At 38.6% G+C, this 20,978-nt stretch overlaps 1 protein-coding gene across 2 annotated transcripts in view; it reads right to left on the bottom strand.

Moving 5' to 3' along the window:
- Positions 1–2,663: 2,663 nt before the first annotated feature.
- Positions 2,664–20,978, bottom strand: part of nrg1 (neuregulin 1) — a 49,003-nt gene continuing 30,688 nt past the window's right edge. For both annotated transcript variants that reach the window (XM_084746091.1, XM_084746090.1), the window contains 4 exons: positions 20,569–20,671; positions 18,775–18,928; positions 18,569–18,687; positions 2,664–4,106 (listed from right to left, as the gene is read on the bottom strand). In XM_084746091.1, coding sequence (XP_084602217.1) covers positions 3,479–4,106; positions 18,569–18,687; positions 18,775–18,928; positions 20,569–20,671 — 1,004 coding nt within the window. In that variant the 3' untranslated portion in view covers positions 2,664–3,478. The remainder of the gene's footprint in view (positions 4,107–18,568; positions 18,688–18,774; positions 18,929–20,568; positions 20,672–20,978) is intronic.

The following is a 20,978-nucleotide window of genomic DNA, read 5'->3' as shown; positions in this document are numbered from 1 at the left end:
CAGTGAAAGTCAGGTAAGCAGATGGCAATACTTGTGCTGTAGCATCATCATTGAATGGTAACGCCAGGCAGCCAAAGGCAAACAGAAACCAAGACCACTGAAGCAGAGCTCATAGTTTGGGACAGAAGGCTGGTGCATTTACCAGGAATTAGACAAGACAGGTATGTCAGAGGCTTTTACCTGGAGACGAGTCAAGTGTCTATAAAGCGGTGGATTAACCATTCATACACATCTCTGGAACAAACACACTCTTTCCTTAAATTCTTTACAATAAAAGTCCCCTGTGTTTTGTTATTTAAATGCTTGTATTATGAGGCAGCACAAACAGGAAATGTTTTCATTCAGGGGTTTCATCAGCAGGAACTTAACAAGACTCAGACACAGCTGAACGCCAGTATGAAACGGTAAAATAATGCAGATACCTGAAAGTACAAACAGAGACACAGGAGAGAAACTTAATTTGAAAACATAAAGATTCTATCAGAAGCTAAAGAAGTACTGAGAGCTGAACATAAAGAGCTTTTAAGAAACGTCTGTCTCTCTGCTCTCCTGTGCACACACACAATCAGTATCACAACACTCACTTTCTTGAGGCTTGTCACACATAGGACGCAGCCAGCGAGATGTCAAAGGTGGGTCGGGCTCACTTTGGCCCAACTCCAGAGTAGATCCATCTTGGGCACAGCTTGGCGTGCTGAAATGGTTATGGAAATGCAATTCAGCATGGTATGATTTGGCTTAGCGCAGCCAATAGCGCCGGAGGAAAAGGCCCAAGAGAGAGAGAACTGGGCATTCAGAGCTGTGACATAACCAAGTATCCTGTAACATAAATACATGTCTGACACTTGAAAACTGGTTGATGATTCAGTGAGTTATGATGATTTAAACTGTGGATAGACCTCCTGCCTTGATGGACTTATATGAATTGGAAGGTACAGCTTCCCCTGTCTTGTGAACAGCCAGTGTGGTATCTTCCTGTATACTAACTGCATATATTTATAAGATCAATAGTTTAGCTATGAACAAATATAAGTGTCAATGACAAAAGCTGTCTAACTGTTAGAAGAACTATGAAAGTAAACATTTTAACTATGGTAATCACAGGGAAAAAAATCTTATAGGATTTTTTTTTTTTTAAATGAGACTACAACTTTTAATTAATGACTTTTTAAATTGATTTTACTCCACCATATCAGCAGACAGACCAGAGGCAGTACTGGACCATTTTGACAGATGTTGACAGCTTTTTCACTCGAGAATGGCACACAATCCCACAGCTTTATTTAGTTACGGATCTCAATCCAGAATAAAAACAAAACTGCATGACATTCAGCAGCTCATCTACATTACATTGCACATAAATGTCATCTTACAAATCTGTATCAGTATTTCTTTTTATTTTTACATTATTATTGTTTCTGATGATAATGCTTCCATAATAACAATAAGCTTATGTCTAATGAGTTTTTCACAAAATTCTGTTTTACAAATGTTAGCTCGATCCAATCTGAAGCATAAATTGTCTTTACCATTACAGCTGCACAAGATTCATTTTGATTGTATTCTTCAGTGGTGAGGCAGAAGAGCTGAAAGAAAGTTCTGACACTGAAGCAAAAAACTCAGAACTGATTCAATATTTAATTAGAAACAACAGCGCTGAAGGTTTGCATGGTGTATTTACATCATTTGAAGACACTCGTAGACCTAAAAGCAATGCATTGTGAGTTATGTTAAGCATACAAGTGACAAAATATGCAATTACTTTTTTTTAGTAATAATAACCATGTGGAACAGATGGCTATGTATATTTTACATCTTTTAAATCATGTTTGTTAAAAAATAAATGTATTATATAACAGTAACGAACACTTGTAATTAGCAAGAATTACAAAATAAATAATAAATAATCTCCAAGTAAATATAAAATACAGAAATATGGCCACCATTTAAACACAAGTAATTATAGGGCAACATGTCTATGTCATCATAATTATTCATATACAAGGCTGTCTGCTGATTCTACATAAAACATTTGAAGAAACTTTGGTTAATTACAGAGTCAAATAATGGCTTGTTTGATTACTTCTCATACGTCTGTTTATTCTACCGTCTAGAAGCAGTGCCAGTCTTGGTCAGACTTTCATAAACTATGGACAAACAAAATCTGCACAAGCTAGGGTAGTTGGAAAAATGTGTAATGTGAAATCTGGGGCAAAGCTGTCTATCATACCAGAGATATGACTGAACAAAGCAGCTAACCATCATGTATATATTTAGCAATTTCTTTAATCCCCAGAATACATGACTCAGGAGCACGTGGATGTCTTGACAAAGGACAAATTGAGGCATATATTCAGTCTTCCATTCTGTACATATATTCTTGCATTTAAAGATGCAATCAGTAATATCAGACTGGTGATGGAGGGCACAAGTTATTGGAGTGTTCTCTTGAGGAAATAGAGAATCGCTGGTTGTCAAGTCATGTTTTTGAGTCTGTTTGCACTGAGTGAAGAAGTGGATATCTTCCAGCACGGAAAGAAACAAAACTTTCAAAATTGAACTTTCTAGCATTATGGGAAATGTAGGATCCTGAGTTGAGCCTGATACACACTTAAAAATCAGGATATTTCAACTTCAGCTATTTCAATTTTAAATTGATTTGATTTACATAGATCAAATCCCGGCATAAATTAATTAGAAATATAGAGGGTTATGTTAAGCATATCTGTTTTAATTAGTCATTGGTAATAATTAGTAACTTAAACCCCAGCCTTTACTGATTGCACCTTTCTCTAACATTCTAACAGCAGGATTAGACAGTGACAAATGAAAACATTATGATCTCTAACATCTTCTCCACCTCTCTGATATAATGATTCATCCATTAACATCAGTCTGTGTGTTCAGTGTTGTATACTGATTGCAGAAAAAAAATGTCAGTGAGACATCCCATAATCAGTACAAAGGACATCAGATAATCGACCGGTGAGGTCAGATGGCTGGAGAGGAACCACATAATCTGCTCATTATTCCGTCACAGCATTGAAGGACGTCGCATGCACTTTGAACGCATCAATTTAATACCAAACTGTTGTTTCAGTGGGCACTTCCACCTGCAGGACATTAAAAGCAGCCAGCAAGTTATTTTTGATTGTTAACTGGAAGATTAAGATGGTGGATATATGGCCCAGTATGCAATGCTGCAGTTCTAAGCATACCGAACAGAAAGGCACTGTTGATATTTTTTCTGCGCTGAAACATACTGTGAGCCGTTGCTACATACTAGTGTATGGCACTTTACCTACAAGACATGAACACATTTGTACACTTTTTTATAAAACTCTTTATTTTCTACATCACTAAAATAAAAGTTTTATTTTTCATTTATACAGCAAATAATTTATAGAAAATAAAGGTTTACTAGTGACTATTCCTTTTTTTCCTCAACTTTACGGATTCTCAGCAAATTCTTTTGACTTCACACAGCGACTGGATCTTGTTTGGTGGTGGAACAGAATGACTTGACTTGCAGGTCATCATTTGGTGATGCTGGGTTAGTCCTGCTGCTGTACATAGCCCTGAGCAGCAGGGCTGTAGTGCTATCTGTAGTAAGGAAGGGCATGTGTTCCCCCTGAGGCTCCTCTGTGTCACCACTGGACTCTACAGTATGTGGCACGTGGCCATTGGTGAATGCTGCTCTCTTGGCGCTGCAGTCGATGTTGTTGTTTGTCTGAAGTAGCATCTCGGGCGATGCTGAGAACATCTGGCTGGCAGCTGTGGTGTCAGGGTCACCTATGACTTTGTAGTTACCATCCTCCATCGTAAACAACGGGCTCGGCGGTAAGCTGTGTGCCACGTGGCCGTGGTTGTAGTGGGCAGAGGTCCTCTTCTGTTCATCCCGGCTCGATGACTTGTGTGGCTGACGGGTTTTGGACAACAGCAGGGGGCGCTCCTCTTCACCAGAAGGACTTAGAGCCACTGAGGGGACAGAGACAGCCAGGCTGGACAGGGGGGCTGACATCTCTGAAGGAGGAGACCCTGGAGTTGCAAGAGAGGTCCGGGACCCCGAAGACAGTCGAGTCGGGGTTGTCATGGCTGATACAAACCTGCAACAGACACAGTAACAACAGAAACCCTCTTACACCTTTGTTTGAAAGATGGTCATCTGCATTGTTGTACACATTTAAATTTTATAAAGTATACATCACTGTGTGAGTTTAAAAATGTTATCAGATACAGTTACTAATTAGCTGCTAAAAAAAACACTGTAGTCAGGAATGTAATCCAAATATTAAATTATTAAGGTAATGTCACTTTATGACTTTTGGATTACTTCTATATAAAATGATGAAATTGTTTACCTTAATATAATGTTTTTAGGGCTGCAAATAATGATTATTTTCATCATCGATTAATTGGTTAATCGATGATTAATTTTCTCAATAATCAATTAGTTGTTTGGTCCATGAAATATCAGAAAATAGTGAAAAATGTTGCTCAAGCTCAAGATAATGTCCTCAACTGTCTTGTTTTGTACACAACTCAAAAATGTTCAGTTTACTGTCAGAGAGGAGTAAGTAAACCAGAAAATATTCACATTTAAGAAGCTGAAATCCAAGAACTTTGCCGTTTTTTAAATTAATGAATGACAATTAATCAATTAATTAATCCTGACACAACCTTATCACTTGAAAAATAGGTACAAACATGCAGACTTACATTCATGTGCTCCACATGGGCCTACAGTATTCAAGTATTTTAGTATTATAATATAGTATTTCAAGTCTTGATTAAACAGTCAACCATTTTCTAAATTAATCAATCAGATATTTTTTCCATAAAATGTCAGAAAATGGTCAGTGTTCAGTGATCAGTGTTTACCAAAGCTCAAGATGACGTCCTCAAATGTCTTTTGATCACAACTCAAAATTATTCAATTTACCGTGAAAGAGGATTAAACAAATGAGAAAATATTCATATTTTTAAGAAGCTGAAATCAGTGAATTTGGACTTTTTTAAGTAAAAAAAAAATACTGAAAACAATTAATCAGTTATCAAAATAGATGTACAGTTTTTGTGTACAGTTGATTGATTGATTGATTGATTGATTGATTGATTGATTGATTGATTGATTGATTGATTTAAAGACAGTTTTTATTTCATAAGGGGCCATTATAATAAATGGGCAGCTGTGTGCTCACTGTGCATGGTAGGATATTGTTCTTTATTTTAAATTATTAATCTGACTAATAATCCCCATTTTTACTACGTGTCAGTAATCTGATTACATCTTTTTTTTTTTATCTGTAACCATGATGGAATACAGTTACCTTTTTTGGTATCCAGATTACATAATACCATTACATGTAATCCATTACTCTCTAAGCCTGTATTGAACATAATACTAATACACAACAAACCACAGAAAGGAGTGTTGAATTGCCATTGATATTACACACAAAATGTCAAAGTTCTGAACTGTGTTGCATGGCCATAGATAATAAATCCATCCTCTGTAACACACTTAGGTCAGAGGATTTGGAAGCTATGGCAATATACACTGGGTGTAACACACGTATTACTTCACTTTAATAACTACATCTGAGATCTTACAGTTAGTTTTCACAGTGTCATCAGCATTGCACATGGACATTGATATGATTAAACACACAATAAATAATCAGTATTACCAGGTGAACAGAGAAAAATATATATTTATATTTGAGCATCCATTTCATCACAATACATCTATTTAAGGATCTATTCTTCTATTAATTTAAGAGGCAGGAAGAAAAGTTCTTGCAAAAGGAAAAAAATATTATTTAAATGTTGTGCTTTGGTTGACAGATAAAATCAGACATTCAAACTATGGTAAACTGAACATAAAGTTTATTGACACAAGGTCTGATTTTAGCAGTTATTTCTTCCCAGGATCACAATTCTCCTGAATCTTTCCTGATCTCTCACATATCTTTTCCTTTTTACTATCACAACCTGCTTCTGTGTGACTACTGTTTCCACCTTGACAACAATAAACCAACCTTAGAAGAATTCCAGATTTGGAAAAGGTTTAAGGGAAAGGGGCATGAATTTTATAAAATGTTTATTTTAGGGGTGAGGCAAAAAATAAATGAAGTTCATACCAGAGAATTATTCTGTATTCTTCCCTGAGAATTAAAAATATTTAACAGAGAAGAGCTGTTGCACAGTGCTTTGATTTTCTTATTTTCATTCTTTAATTAATCGTCACCAAAATGCAGGAAACAGAGTCTCAGAAACTCACTTTCACTATGACAGTGAGATAACAACTTCCTTATGTGGGATACAATGTCATCTTGTTTGACACAGGAGAAACTTTTGAAGTGTTTCCTTGTATTTCCTAGACAGACTCACGATGTGCTCTATTAGCTGCATTGCCTCATTGGCTATGTTGTGCCCAAAACTGCAGCTCCTCAAATGCCTGAAAGCCTTCAACAGTGAATCAGTCTTCATATACTCCCATATTAAAATGTCCAACTTTACAGCAGAAATACATGTTTACAGCCTGGCACAAAACAATGTTTGGTCTCTTTTCTTAATTTCCCTGTTCATGACAGCTGGCCAGGGGTTGAATTTTGTATAATTCACCTTTTTAAATTATAGTGGGGCTTTAAGCTATACATAATTAAGGGTGTACTCATTTTGAGTGACTAAAGGTTATGGTCACAGATGGTTAGCTGCTATGTAGCTGCTCATTTGGCTGCCTCAGCTCCATCCACGCTCCACCTCTTTCTTCAGTTTTGGATTAGCCAAAAATTTACTGAGTCAGGCAGAGCTAAGATGGAGACCGCCAAAGAGCCACTACAATGAGCTTCATAATGGCTTTTCACAAACCTATTGTTGACATATTTATTATACATGTGTTGGACAGACATGTGAGGGTGAAGATATCTCTCTGGTTTATTGTATTCCACCTCCACCTTTGTGGTCAGCCTTCAAGCTCTATGGCCTGTTTGATGTTTTGCTCAGCTGCACATGGAGCATTGTCAGGCTCAGGCTGACACTCCTTGGTTTTAAGGACAAAGAGGTAAGAGGTTGAGCAGCAAGAGCCTCTGCTCAGTGGATGGTCCTGCACTGTGCACTTGTCTGCACAGTCAGGGACAAAGCCTGGGTAAGATGTCTCATGTCTGGACCTAGTTTAGGGAACATTGCATTCCTAAGGCCAGTGGTGACCAATGGTTAGATGGAGCATGTATGACATCCGACATACTGAAAAAGAGGTTACCTGGCTTTAACTCAGGTTCAGGTACTGCATAGCCAGATACACCTTTGTTGTCACTTTGCTAAGTTCAAGATATTTGACCAACTTAAGAAGAAAAAGCCACAATCCATCCTCATTAGATGGGAGTGGGTGCACTGATCTTTCCCTCTCTGGCTGTGTTGTGCTGACAGGCCTGGTCAAGTGAGCTGCCTGGTGCAGCTGCAGTGTGATGCAGTGCCAGCAGAATACCACACCAGTTTTTTTTTATATTTTGAGAGGCTGAAACTGATAAATAAGCTTTTTGGACTTCCACTCTCAGCAAAAGTCTGAAAAGTTTGATAGGATCAACATGATGTTGTTGTCAAGCTGTATTCTGCTCTCTTTGTGCGGCATTTGCAAAGACAAGTCAACATCCTTTTCATGACTGGACTGGAAGCATATTTACCAGAGGTGAAAGAGCATGAGAAGAGCAACATGCATATAGATTGTGTCAAAGCTCTTTGTCTAAGTTCTTGCTCCACACAGAGCAAATGCAAAGAAGGAGTCTCAGGATGCCTCAAAGATATTATTAGAAAAATCAGAGAAACACACTCTGAGACAGCCTAGATGGGAAAGCATCTCAGTGTCTGTGTAGAAGAGACTAGCAAAGTTGCCTGAGGTTCTGTAATCACTCTATTATCAAAAGATGCCATCAGTAAAATAGGTATCACCATCTAGCACAACATACAGACCACTAAAACCAGTGAAACCCAGGTAGATGATGTGTTTTCAGCATCAGTTGGACAGTTGTCCTACTGGAAAACCTAATGCCAAATACCAAATATTCTGTCAGTTTTACAGATGGTGTCACTAATATGCAAGGCTCTTACAAAAGCTTGTCTGTCCTGCTCTCTGTAAAGTCTCAAACCAGTGTGGTGCAAACAACTTGAACCTGATTCTGCAGATCCAACAGTGCATCTGTGCAGGTGGATCATTTTTTCCCTTTTTTTTCTCCTTCACAAATGTTGATCTTGAGAGACATGAAGACACTGACTGAGAGCAGCCTTTGGAGATTTGGATCAAGCCCTAGTCTTTGTTACTATAGGAGTTGGATGAGGAAACAGCGCCTGGGGTAGATGTCAGTCAGTGCATGTCTAAAAAGGTCTTTGAAGAAAAAAAACATGCTTAGAGAAATGACACAAGATTAAACTGTTACTGAGCAGAGAGGGCATACAGGATTAGTGGCAATGATCAAATTATGGATACAGTTACAGAGAGCATCCTGTATAGGGACTAAGACCTCAAACTCCCTAAAATGTGCAACCAGGTAACATCCAGTGCAGTTGGTCTTAAACAGATGATGGTACAAGAACTGAGTAAATGTTTGCTGTTTGTTGATTTCAGCTCAGTATTCAACACAATTTCCTCCATGAAGCTGATTGGCAAACTTAACACTGGGCACAACACTCTGGACAGGATATTGGACTTCCCTACAAACAGACCACAGGCAGTTCACCACTTCCACTCCAGTGCTCAATACTGCAGCCCCACAGGGCTGTTTGCTTAGCCCCTTCCTGTTCATGCTGTACAATAATGACTGCAACGCTCAAACTAGATGAATGATAAGACAGAGAACGACCTACTGCTCAATGTCAGCAAAACCAAGGAGTTGATTGTTGATTTTGGGAGAAAGGAGACAAAGATGTAAATGTGGAAATTATGAACAAGAATTGCTCACATAGCAACGGATACCAGGAGCTATCTAGGACTTGTCTGTAATCACTCCTGTCCCACTACACCTCCACTAGCTCCCTGTTCCACAATGGCTTCAATTTAAACCTTCACTTGCAAAGTCCTCCATATCCAGGCCAATCTCATAGCATAGTTTCATTTTGGTGAAGAATTCATTTGAGTTTGATTTTATGAGTTAGTCCTACAGGCAGCTTATTGTCATCAGTGCATAAAATGTGGATGGATTAATTCAAAATGATTGACTCTCTTAATAAATTAAGATAAATAAATTAAGTGATTTTTAATTGTGTACATTAACCACTTCCAGATATTTATCGTTGCAATCCCCATCACAATCCCACATTACAACCCACAATGAAAACATTCATTACTGGGGGCAGGGCAGGTTATGGCATGGTCTGTCTAACTGCAGCTAACACTTGTCAGATTGTTTTACCTGAGTGATTGCCATAACATTTCATTCCTCACCAAAATGAACCTATGTTGAACATACAGGCACGGTTTTATACACTGCGGGAAGAAGCCAGCTCAGTGATGGCAAGTTCCTCAGTGATCTGGCCTTCATGGTGGACATCACCAAGCACCTGTCAGAACTAAACATCAAGCTGCAAGGACCCAACCAGCTCATCAGCTCTCTGCTTTCAAGTGTGAAATCATTTGAAGTGAAGTTAAGGCTGTGGCAAGGTCAATTGGAAAGGGGAAACACCTGCACTTTCCCACCCTGCAAGAACAAAAGCCTGATGTTACGACTGAATATGCTGGTGAGTGTGCAAAACTCATTCAGGCATTTGATGAGAGGTTTCATGATGTGAAAAATATACAAAGGGAACTGGACATGTTTGCTATGCCGTTTTATGTGCAACCATCTGATGTGCCAGACAATCTCCAAATGGAAATAATTGAGCTGCAAAACAACAACAAGCTCAAAGCTAAGTACAACAACCTCTCTCTGCTGGACTTTTACAAACTGTACGTTTGTGCTGAGGATTTTCCCATCCTGAGGAGACATGCCCTGAAGTTTGCATCTCTGTTTGGGACAACGTACCGCTGTGAACAGTTCTTTTCAAAACTGACACATGCAAAGACTCGCTTCCGTTCAAGACTGACTGACCCAAACATCATTGCCAGCTGACATCAGATGCCTCCCCAAAGGGAAACAGTTCCAACCATCGCATTAGGTGAGTCTGAAATGCATAGAAATGCAGCAATCATGAGGTGTAGTAACACAGTGGTTATAGACTGTTTTTTTTCATCTTTTTTTTTTTTTTGGCATTCCTAGGTATGTGTTCATAATAGTATGGCCCTCAGAGGACTTTATAAAAATTGAAATGGCCCTTGATATGAAAAAGGTTCCCCACCCCTGATGCAGAATGTGTTAAGAAAAAAAACTTCTGTTTTCCTTTACACAGACTTTTAAAAAATGCAAATATTAAAGTCCAGGGTTAATGCATGAAAGTTAACTTACAATATAGCAGAACAAACCCATATGCAATGGCTAAGTGAATGTTTTAGAAAAGCTTTGACAATTTATATCAGCATCTGGCACATAGCTCTATTTTCTTTCATTTGCTGAATGAGTAGTGTGCATCTTTATGCACAAGTCATGCCATAGTTGAATGACTATAGCTGACCTATGTGTTCAGTGTAGTCCTTATTATGGTGAAGTACTTGATGACAAGTTGAGGTTTATTTTATACTTTAGTCCTTAATTGTCAGTACAGTACAGTACAATACAGTTGGTGCACTTGTTAGCTCGCTACATCCATGTGTAAGAATATGTGTGTGCACAAAACATGTCTTGATTAATACATGACATGCATGCTCCAGAGAGAAAGGATGGTCTGTTGTGCTGACTCTGTATTTTGTGCCCAGAAATTGATCAGAATGTGGGAACAAAATCTCTACTGTTAGATGTAATAAAACGTGGCCTCAGTATTTACATTTTTTCTCTCTATGGCCACTGCAGGGCTCTGAATAAACCCTTTCAAGCATGTTTTACCAATATTCAGCACCACATAGCAGGATCTAGGGGGCAGTATGGATTTGTGGCCGCAGGAGGAAAGGTGCAGCAGAGGCTGTGCTGATGCTGATAAGCATACGTAAGTGTAATTCTGCTGCTCATTACTGTGTTAAAACCTGCTCAGACAATGCAGAGGAATCTTCAAGGTTTTACTTGACAAGGCACAAATTAAATGTTAAAACTGATGTGTTGTTGTTATGTTAAAATGCATCTTTTAGTTTGATTCATGTTTTTTTTTAAACTACTGCAGATTGATTTCAGCATCTCCTGACCAGAGTTTAGCACCCATCTGCAAACCCGTACTCGCCCCGCACCCACAAAGATCAACACAAACTGATCTGTTACCCTCAATTATCTCTAAATCAATTTCAATTGGATCAGTTAATATAAGACCTGACCTCTAATCAAATTAAGGCAAAGACCTGCTGTTGGGCTGGGCAATAGGATACTGCACAACGGAAAATAAAGAAATAATCAAATTAAATATTTTTTTAAAAGAATGCATTGATAAGTGCAGATTGCAGGTGCAGAAGTATCATACACTTCCAGTGGATTATGTTCTCTTGTCTTTTCTGCCTGTTCTCATACCAGCTGCATGGCAAAAGATCAGACAAACCTCTCCAAAATCCTGCACAGCAGAGATACCTTCATTAATTATTTAAATCCTGCAGCAGCAGCAGGATTTAGCAGTAATAGAACTTGTGGGGTTTTTCTAAACAATAAAAAGCAAGTCTGCAACCTTCATTTTATATTGGGACAAATATCATTATATTTGTGTCTGTGTTATTATATATATATTGTGTTATCTAGCAGCATAATGAACTGTGGCTGGGCTCATTTTGAGTTGTTGGATACAGTCCACTTAATTTAAATAATTTTGGTGATGCACAACTTTGCAACATTTTCCTTAGAAAACTATGTATAGACTCAGAGGCATAATCCTTCTCAGTCATGTCTCAGTAATGACTCAGTGTCAGTGTGTGGTGGTGGCAGAGAACCTGCAGCACTCTGCCTGTACTTCTCATTATTTTTCTGCTTGGGATGTTATACCATCCCACAACCTCCATATTTTGCATCCTAGAAAAAGAGACACAACAATCAATTCTTTTCTCTTTCTGGTGTATTTATGGACAGCTCAGAAACCAGTACCTACCTACCTACCTACCCTTAATGGTATAATTTTATCTTTGTTCTGCTTCAGTTAACAAATTTTTTATACTATTTTGCTACTGTATTCAAATTGATTGTATTTCAGCCTCAATAATAATAAAATAGTCCTAATAATGTCAGCTGAACAGTTATTTCATTTATGGTTTCAAATAGTTGGAATCTGTATTTTTGCAGGTCATTATCAGCTTCTTATATAGGATTGATGGTATCAGTATTTTCTAAATCTTTGTTCTAAATGTTTCCTTTCTTTTCTTATGGGAAGAGTTAAAGTCTGTCAAGTGAGTTTATAGCACATTTAAAATTGAGCCGATGAGGCAGATGAGCTAGTATCTGCCCATGTTGTAGCCTCAAATTGGACTAAAAGAAGTAAAAGATCATTTTATCTCTGATAACTGCCCTCCTGGTCCTCCACAACAATGCAAGTAATGTTGCTGTGGAAGCATTTCAGATGCCCACTCTTGCTTGATGAGTGTGTTAAATTCAGTGTGTTCAAGCTGTGTACTCACTGGTTGGTAGAGGTAATTGTTATTTAATGTTAACTGTTAATATAAGTGAAACTGGAACATGGTCGCTGAAACATGTATGTGCAATCAGTGGTACATTTGAATTACTGGTTAGAAAGAGATCTGTGTATGAGTGGGAACAGTGGATGTGTGAAAAATTCCTTTTCTCATCATCATCATCACTCACATGATGCTTGTCTTTGTTTACTGTAAAAGCTGAGATCTGGCGATATTATTTGATTTTTAGTAGCTAGGGCTAATGACAGCATTAAGTGATAGAAAGTGCCAAGTCAGGGGCATTTCTCAAGGGGGGCCTAAAATCTGATGGCCACCTCAAGTGCCACCCATATCATCCTCCAGTATGATATGTTACTTGTCCATTGAGAAGTGGGACCTCAGTGTCAACCAAATGTTTGATGAGTATTTTTAAATGTGGATTGTTTTCTTTTGTACATACTTTAAATATTTACAAGCTATTTTCCTGAAATAATGAATTATAAAAAGTGAAGTATTTTCATAATGGAATTTGGAGGGGGCAGTGGTTAGTACTGCCGCCTCACAGCAAGAAGGTCCTGAGTTCCAATCCCCCAGCTGGCTGGGGCAGGGCCCTTCTGTGCAGAGTTTGCATGTTCTGCATGGGTTCTCTCCGGGTTCTCCGGCTTCTTTCCACAGTCCAAAGACATGCATGTTAGGTTAATTGGTGACTCTAAATTGCCTGTAGGTGTGAATGTGAGTGTGAGTGGTTGTCTGTCTCAGAAAATGGATGGATGGAGTTTGAAGGATGAGTTTAAGAGTCTCAAAGCCTGAGGAAAAAGATACAATGGAGGTAAAATTTCTACTGAGAACTTAAAGAATAAATATAGAAGCTTTATATTATATTTGTATGGCGCCACTCCATTGTCTTTTGATTGGTTGGACTATATTTATCTTCTAAATAAAAAAAAAACATAAACACAGGAATGTAAGAGACTGTAAGATACTGTCAAGTGAGTAATTAAAGTAGATATGAGAAATGGTGTGCGCATGTGCATGCATGCATATGTGCATGCATATTTCATACCACCCCTGCACAAGTCAGTGTGCCACTTGGGTCACCTCACTCATAATGTCTGGAAACAGCCTGAGTATTATTACTCCTTCATTCTGGGTCCATGTGTGGAGGAATAATGGGAGTTTGCCATTAACTGTAATTGAGATTTCTCTCTGCTCTTTAAAGAGCTGAGAAAATGTGACAAGTGTCTGAAGGGTAATCGTTTAATTTTAATTTGCTGTACATATTTTGTATAACCACTTTATATAATGATTTATTTTTTAATTCATTCATTCCTTACACTGTTCCAGCCCCAATAGTATAGCATTGTGACAGACAGTATATTGTGAGGCAGAAAACACTGGCATCATGTTATTAAATATTTAGCATACATGCGGGGGTGTCTCTAGACTGACCGCCCTTGAAATCTGATTGGCCACCCCCAAGTGCCACCCCTTTATCCTGAAGTATGATTAGTTATCTGTCCACTGAGAGGTGGCACCTTAGTTTGAACAAACTGTTTGATGAGTATTTTTGAATATGCAAGCTTAATTTACTAAAAAATAATAAATAGTATAGTGCCACTCAGTTGTATTGTGATTGGTTGGACTATTTATCCATAAATCCAACATTTTAAACGCAGGAATGTAAGAAACTGTAAAATACTTAATGTTATTAATTAAAGTACATATGAGAAAGGGTGGGCTACATGCTGGCACATTCTTCATGCCCCCTCTGCATAAATCAGTGCCCTACTTGGGCCACCCCAATCAAAAAAGTCTGGAAACGCCCCTGCATACATGTAACTGTTGGTAAAGGTAATTTGATGGGTGATGGGTATCTTCTTTGTTGTCTTTGTTGTTTTGTTGTTGGGATCATGTGCTTCTTGGGTTTCTGTTTGTTAAAATTAATCAATCAGTTACCTTGTACTTTAAGGCAAGTCCCTGTCGGAGCTGGGTGTGTCTCGGCACTTCTTTGAATGAGCACTTAAGTCTCTGGTGCCACCAGTGGCATTCAGACGACCCCGGCCGCCCTGTGTGGCACGCTGGCTATTCTCCGGCAATGACATCACCGAGACAGACTCAGTGTCAGACAGAACGCTGTTGCTCCAGTCATTACTCCAGCTGCAAAAACAGGGAGGGGGGTCGTTTACATGGAGACAGCTTTCAGACAGGCCTCTAGACCAGACATAAATCAATTTGTGAGTCAAATTTATGTACCTGAGCCTTTCACTGTATTTCATTCCAGTTTGCTCACAGACTGGATAAATGCATAGTCTGATCTACTGATGCAGCACTTAATTATATAATAAGCAACTGGATCTGCTTTCAAATTTACAAGTAACTCAGGATTGATCTTCCTAAAATGTAAGTGGACCCAATAAAAATGTTTCCCTTTTTATTTTCACCCGTCTTCAGTGATGGATGAGACAGCAGTAATCCTGTTCAGTTCTCAATAGCTAGACTCTTCCAGTTTGTGGTTCCCTGATGGTGGAACAAGCTACCAAACCATGTTCGATCGACAGAGTCCCTCTCAGTCTTAAAGAGAAGACTAAGGATCCAGCTCTTTCATGAACACCTACGCACTATATATGTGTATATTTTTATGTATATATATGAAATAAAAATAAAAAATGCAATGCGTCTTATGCACTCTATGCACACTGTCTGTAGGCAGCAACAATGTATCAGACTAGATCTTTGCTTCATGGCACTTCATTGCATTGTTCTCTCCTGACTAGATCCTTGCTTGTGTTGTATCAGCTCTAAGATCTATGTTGCTTTGGATAAAAGCATCTGCTAAAGGAAATTGTAAGATTGTTGTAAGTTCTACAGTTAAGGATGACTTGGTGCCCAGGAGGAACAGCAAAAGACCCAGAGTTTGATTCTTGGTACAACAACTCCTCGCAAACTGAGTGGACAACTCTGGATTGTTTGAGAATGTTGTAGTTTGTTTCCACCAAACATCTTATTGGAGTTTTACTGTGACCGAACTGAAATCCAGTTTGCCCGTCCAGAGGCTCCCAGCTTCACCTTGTTATTTGTTGAAGGCTGAGTTGTGGTTGGAACACTTTCCCCAAATTATACCACTGACCTGCACTTGCCCTCCTCGATTGTGAAAAGTGTGGCAAAGTGGCAGAAGGAGATTTCTTGCAGATAAATATTTATGCATCCTAGAAGAATGTATAAATGTCATATTCATATAGATACTGCAGAATAAAAAATTGTTAGAATTTCTTTTTACATATATGACCAATATCCTAACACAGGGCTTTTTCTGGACATTGTGGTGCCCTGAGTGAGACATGTGCTGGTGCCCCTTAGGAGATAGCTCTTTTGATTATATTTTATGACAATTACAATAATTGTTCTGGATTTATAGCCAGTACCTATTTGGTCCCAAACTTAATTCCGTGGATTAGTTTGGGACATCCTCACTTTAATTTCAGGGTGTAGGTTATCACCGGCTTTCTTCATTAAACCTACTGACTTACTACATGACTCAATTTGAGGGCACACCTGTACAGTATGCATATCCCCTGTATGAACACTTGGCACACTTGGCTACAGGGTGTGATCAGAAAGAAGACATTTTTTCTGTTTTTAATGCATTTGTACCCAATTTTATTTTCACTCCAGTGGAAATGGTTCAATAAATAATTAAAACAACAAGGCTGATGTGCACCTAAGCATGGGGGTTAATGTGTTTTTTTGCAACAGTTCCTGTGCTCATGATTTGCACATCATTACTCAAATAGAGACTGCAGGTGGATACCTGCTGCCTTCAAATGGCTGTAAGGAGAGTCACCAGAGTAAAGGATAGGCCATCAGGTTGAACTGATGTTGGCAGCAGTTGGACTGATTGGACCTGTGCAAGCTCACAAGACAAACAGAGTGTGGTGGGTCTTGGGTGCAAGGATTTGTGTGGCAGTCTCTGAGCTCATATGCCGTTTGGTTTATTTATATGCAGCCAAGAGCTGGGTGACAAACACATTCTCAGCCAATCACATCACGGATTGACGTCATGGATCTGAAATAGCTGACCCAATCACAGTGGGACATGCAGCAACAGATAAAAAAGTAATAATCAGCTTCTCTAGTAAATCATTGTTTCCCAGTAGCATGTCTCAGATGTTCAAAAAATCACCACCACAAACAAGCAACAAGGACAGAACAGATTGCAAAGGTGACAACTGTGGCAGCCAGAACTCCTCCATCTAGAAAAACCTGCCCGCACCACACAATCAGACACAAAATCTTTCAAGGTTCCAGATCTCTGCAACTCCCACATCCCACTGACCCCCAGGACCCAAAGACAAACATCACTTAATTACACAAAGACCTATAATTGTTTTGCATTTGTTTAAAATAACACAATATAAACTTCTTAATAGTCCCATCTTTTAAGCAGTTCTTTTATCTTATTTTTGTCTTTTATTAATCCAATCTTTGTAACCTTTTTATGGCAACCACTTTTTTATACAATCCCCATTGGCCCCCATATCAAAATACCCAACTTTAAATGTTTACAGCCAGGTACAAGAAATGGTCTCTAGAGCTAAAATTAATTTCCTGTACAGCTGTCATGAATGGGGGGGGGTCTTTAATATAACTCAGCCCTTTAAATTATATTGAGGCTTAAAGTTACATATGGTTAAGGGCATGGCCTCTTGAAGTGACAGGTGGGTACCATCACAGGTGACTAGCAGCTAGGTAGCCACTTCATTTAGCCACTTCAACTTCACCCACACTCTATCTGTTTGCCCATTAGGTAGTTAGGTGGCTCTGCCAAGATGGCAATGGCGAGAGCCACCACACTGAGCTTCACAGTGGCTCTCCAGAAACCTACAGATGATGTCAAGGAGACTCCATGTTTTATGCAGTCTATTGTCCTAACTCATTAAAACTAAACCAAATATAATAATAATAATAATAATAATAATAATAATAATAATAATAATAATAAGCTTTATTTATATAGCACCTTTCATACAAAGCATGCAGCTCAAAGTGCTTCATATAATAGAGACTATGAAGAATAGGAGTAAAAAGTACAAATATATATATATACATACAATAAAAATTAAGCAAGAATAGCACAATTTAAAGAAGATTAAAAAGAATATATATGTGCATATACATATATATATATATATGTATATATATACATATATACATATATACACACACATACACACATATGCAGTGCATACATACAACATACACATAATGATGATACTAAAGATAGTATAAAATGACAATTTAGAAAAAGCCATTGGGCATGGAGTAAAAATAAAATAAAATAAATAAAAAATAAAAAAATAAAAAAAGGAGAGGAACTAACTAACTTAGCCTTTCTACTACTTTCAAACTACTGTGAAGGCTCGGTTGAAAAGATGTGTCTTTAACTGCTGTTTGAACATCTCCACAGAGCCTGCCTCTCTGATGTGTTTGGGTAGGCTGTTCCACAGTTTGGGAGCATAGCTGAAAAAAGCTGCATCTCCAATTTTCTTTTTGTTATAGTTTTGGGCGTCTAAAAACCCAGCAGTGGAGGACCTGAGAGGTCTTGATGGAACATAGAACAGCAGAGAGTCTCTAATGTAGGATGGTCCTAGGCCATTGAGAGCTTTGTATACAAGCAGGGACACTTTAAAGTCAATTCTGGCAGACACAGGAAGCCAGTGCAATGTGGCTAGAACTGGACTGATATGTTCTCTCTTCTTTGTTTTGGTCAGTAATCTAGCAGCCGAATTTTGAATTAGTCGTAGCCTGTCAATGGACTTTTTTGGAAGACCTGTAAATAGTGCGTTGCAATAGTCCAATCTGCTTATATAATATACCAAACTGACAAGTGATACGTAAAGTCCTCTTTACCTTTGGCTGGAGATGTGGGTGAATGTGGTGGGTTCTTGCGCAGATAAGGCATATTTGCTTGTGGAGAAGGTTGTCTCTGTCTCCTTCTCAGCTGCATGCATCGTTGTCCCATTACATTGCTACAAAAAAGAAAACACATTGACATGAGTGTACAGGTTCAACAGGTTTTGATGCCTTTTATTTGATACCAACGAGTAACAGCATACATTGATAAGCTGTAAATCTTGAAGAGGCAAGTTAGAAATCTGACGTCCTCTGGCTGAGCTTGCCAGGTTGGGGCCAATACCAGTATTAGTATTGTTCTTCCTCTTATTCCTCAGGCTTTGCCTCAGACGGTCATGGAGCTTCTTCCTCTGCTTCCTGTTTGTGAAGAAACAAACTAGATTGTGAAGCAGCCCAGATTACAACTGGACAACATATGTCAGGGGAAGGTTCCAAATGTTACCCCAGTTTTTCATCTAATGTTATTATGGCTTGACTGCAGTAATTAATATATTTTATGTATTGAGATCAGTACAGAATACACTCCACAGTGTTGTTATAGTGTCCAATAGCGCCACAAAATCCACAAGCTTCTCTCAGATGATTTGGCTGTATGCAGATGATGTTCAGGTTTATGTATTTGTGAAACCCAGGAAACTTTCCAATCTGGTTACTTTACATATTTGTCTGAAAGAGACCAGTGAGCTGAGCTGGGAGACATATTTAGTTTTAACATGACTACTTAAAATTGTACTTTACTTCTAAATGTAGTCACTCTGACTGACCAAAGTGTTTACATCAGTGTTTAAAGTGGTTTCTCAGTGGTTCAGTATTGTGAGGCAGTTCTGAAAAGAATGGTTGTAATCAAAGCAGGAGAGGGCAAGATATCCTGACTGTTAGTCACTGGTCTGGGCCTACAGTAACAATGGATCCTTCACCTCCCATAATGCATCTCTCTCTTTACTAGACTCTTCACATCATCATTATATTGATGAGAGACCATTACCCCCTGATGACATCCCCAAACTCCCCTCAGCACATTTTGTTTGGGTGTATCTCTGATCATTGTTACTGTATGCAGATGATATCCAGCTTTATGTGTATTACTAAATAAGACTTCCCAACAGTGTTAGCTTCACTACACTTCCTGTTAGGTTTCTCAGGTGATCAGAACAAGGTCTCTTAATTGTTTCTTGCTCAAAGCAAAGTTCTTGGTGACTGAGCTTTTGTGGTCCTGGCTTATAGAACAGGTTGTCTCTATAAACAGATATCTGGATATGAATGCAGGATCTTTAGGCAACGGACAAGATTTTGATCTTGAAAGCATGCTGGTTTCCATTTGTAGTTTGAGCAGTATTGAGCAATCACGTCTGAAAATGCATACAGGGAAACAGTTTGTGTGGGGAGCAAAAGAGGCAGAATAGCTAAAATCCAATCTCGGAACTCATTGGCTATTGTGTGACTGAGGAGAATGCAAGAGGAGTATAGCACTGTTTCTACTAAGGTGTGTCTTTGACAAAATATGAGGGCCGTAGGTTTGTTAGCAGCTGTTCTCACCACTGTTCAAGTAACTATTTTGCATTTAGAAATCCAGATGATTAGACAGCGAGATCTCAGATTGACTTGTACGAGACAATGGCCTGGATATCTGCTACACCAGAAGCCCAGAGACATCGGCTGTTACAGCCAGAGGCTACATTGTCATCAGACTCTTTATTGATGCTTACTTGCTCTGGTTGTTTTTTTTTTTTATCTACATTTTTATTCACATGCTTTGTTGTTGTTATCTTTTCTTTTTTTTTCATTTGGAGCTGTGACAACACTTGCTTACCTAGATTTTGAAAATGCAAAAAGATTTGACTCATTTTAGGCTACCTCCTTACTATTGATATTTTCAAACAGCACAGTCAAAGTTGAGGAGGTCTGTGGACTTGGTGGGGGGCACTATTGGATGCTATAATAAAATCAGGGAGTGTGTCTTTAAGTTAAATTAAACATAAAAATGTGGTATGAATTACTTTGTTTTGCAGTAGGCAACCACACACATGATTCCAACGACTAGGAGTGCAATGCAGATTCCTGATATTGTTAAAATACGTTTCTGATACAGCTCCTCGGCTTCTGAAAAAGAGGACAGTCCATTCTTAAAACTTCAGTTTTACAACACACACAGACAGACAGGCAGACAGACAGACACATACATAAACACCATTCCAGCCAGAAACTCAAACAATAACATTTGCAGAAACCAACAGCCCAAATGCATCCTTGTATTAGAGGACATTAACGACTTTCAAGTGGCACTCCTCTGATTTCATATTGTGAGGCAGTTTTAAAAAGAATAGTCATCAAAACAGCAGAGGCCAAGATGACCTGGCTTTTAGTCCCTGATATGGGTCAAGCTCCAAAAACACTGGATCCTACACCT

This window comes from Lutjanus erythropterus, chromosome 20 (genome assembly GCF_056507025.1).
Source record: "Lutjanus erythropterus isolate fLutEry1 chromosome 20, fLutEry1.hap2, whole genome shotgun sequence".
NCBI classification, from domain to species: Eukaryota; Metazoa; Chordata; class Actinopteri; order Lutjaniformes; family Lutjanidae; genus Lutjanus; species Lutjanus erythropterus.
The sequence above is the reverse complement of the archived record's forward strand: the minus strand, read 5'-3'. Positions and strand labels throughout refer to the sequence as shown.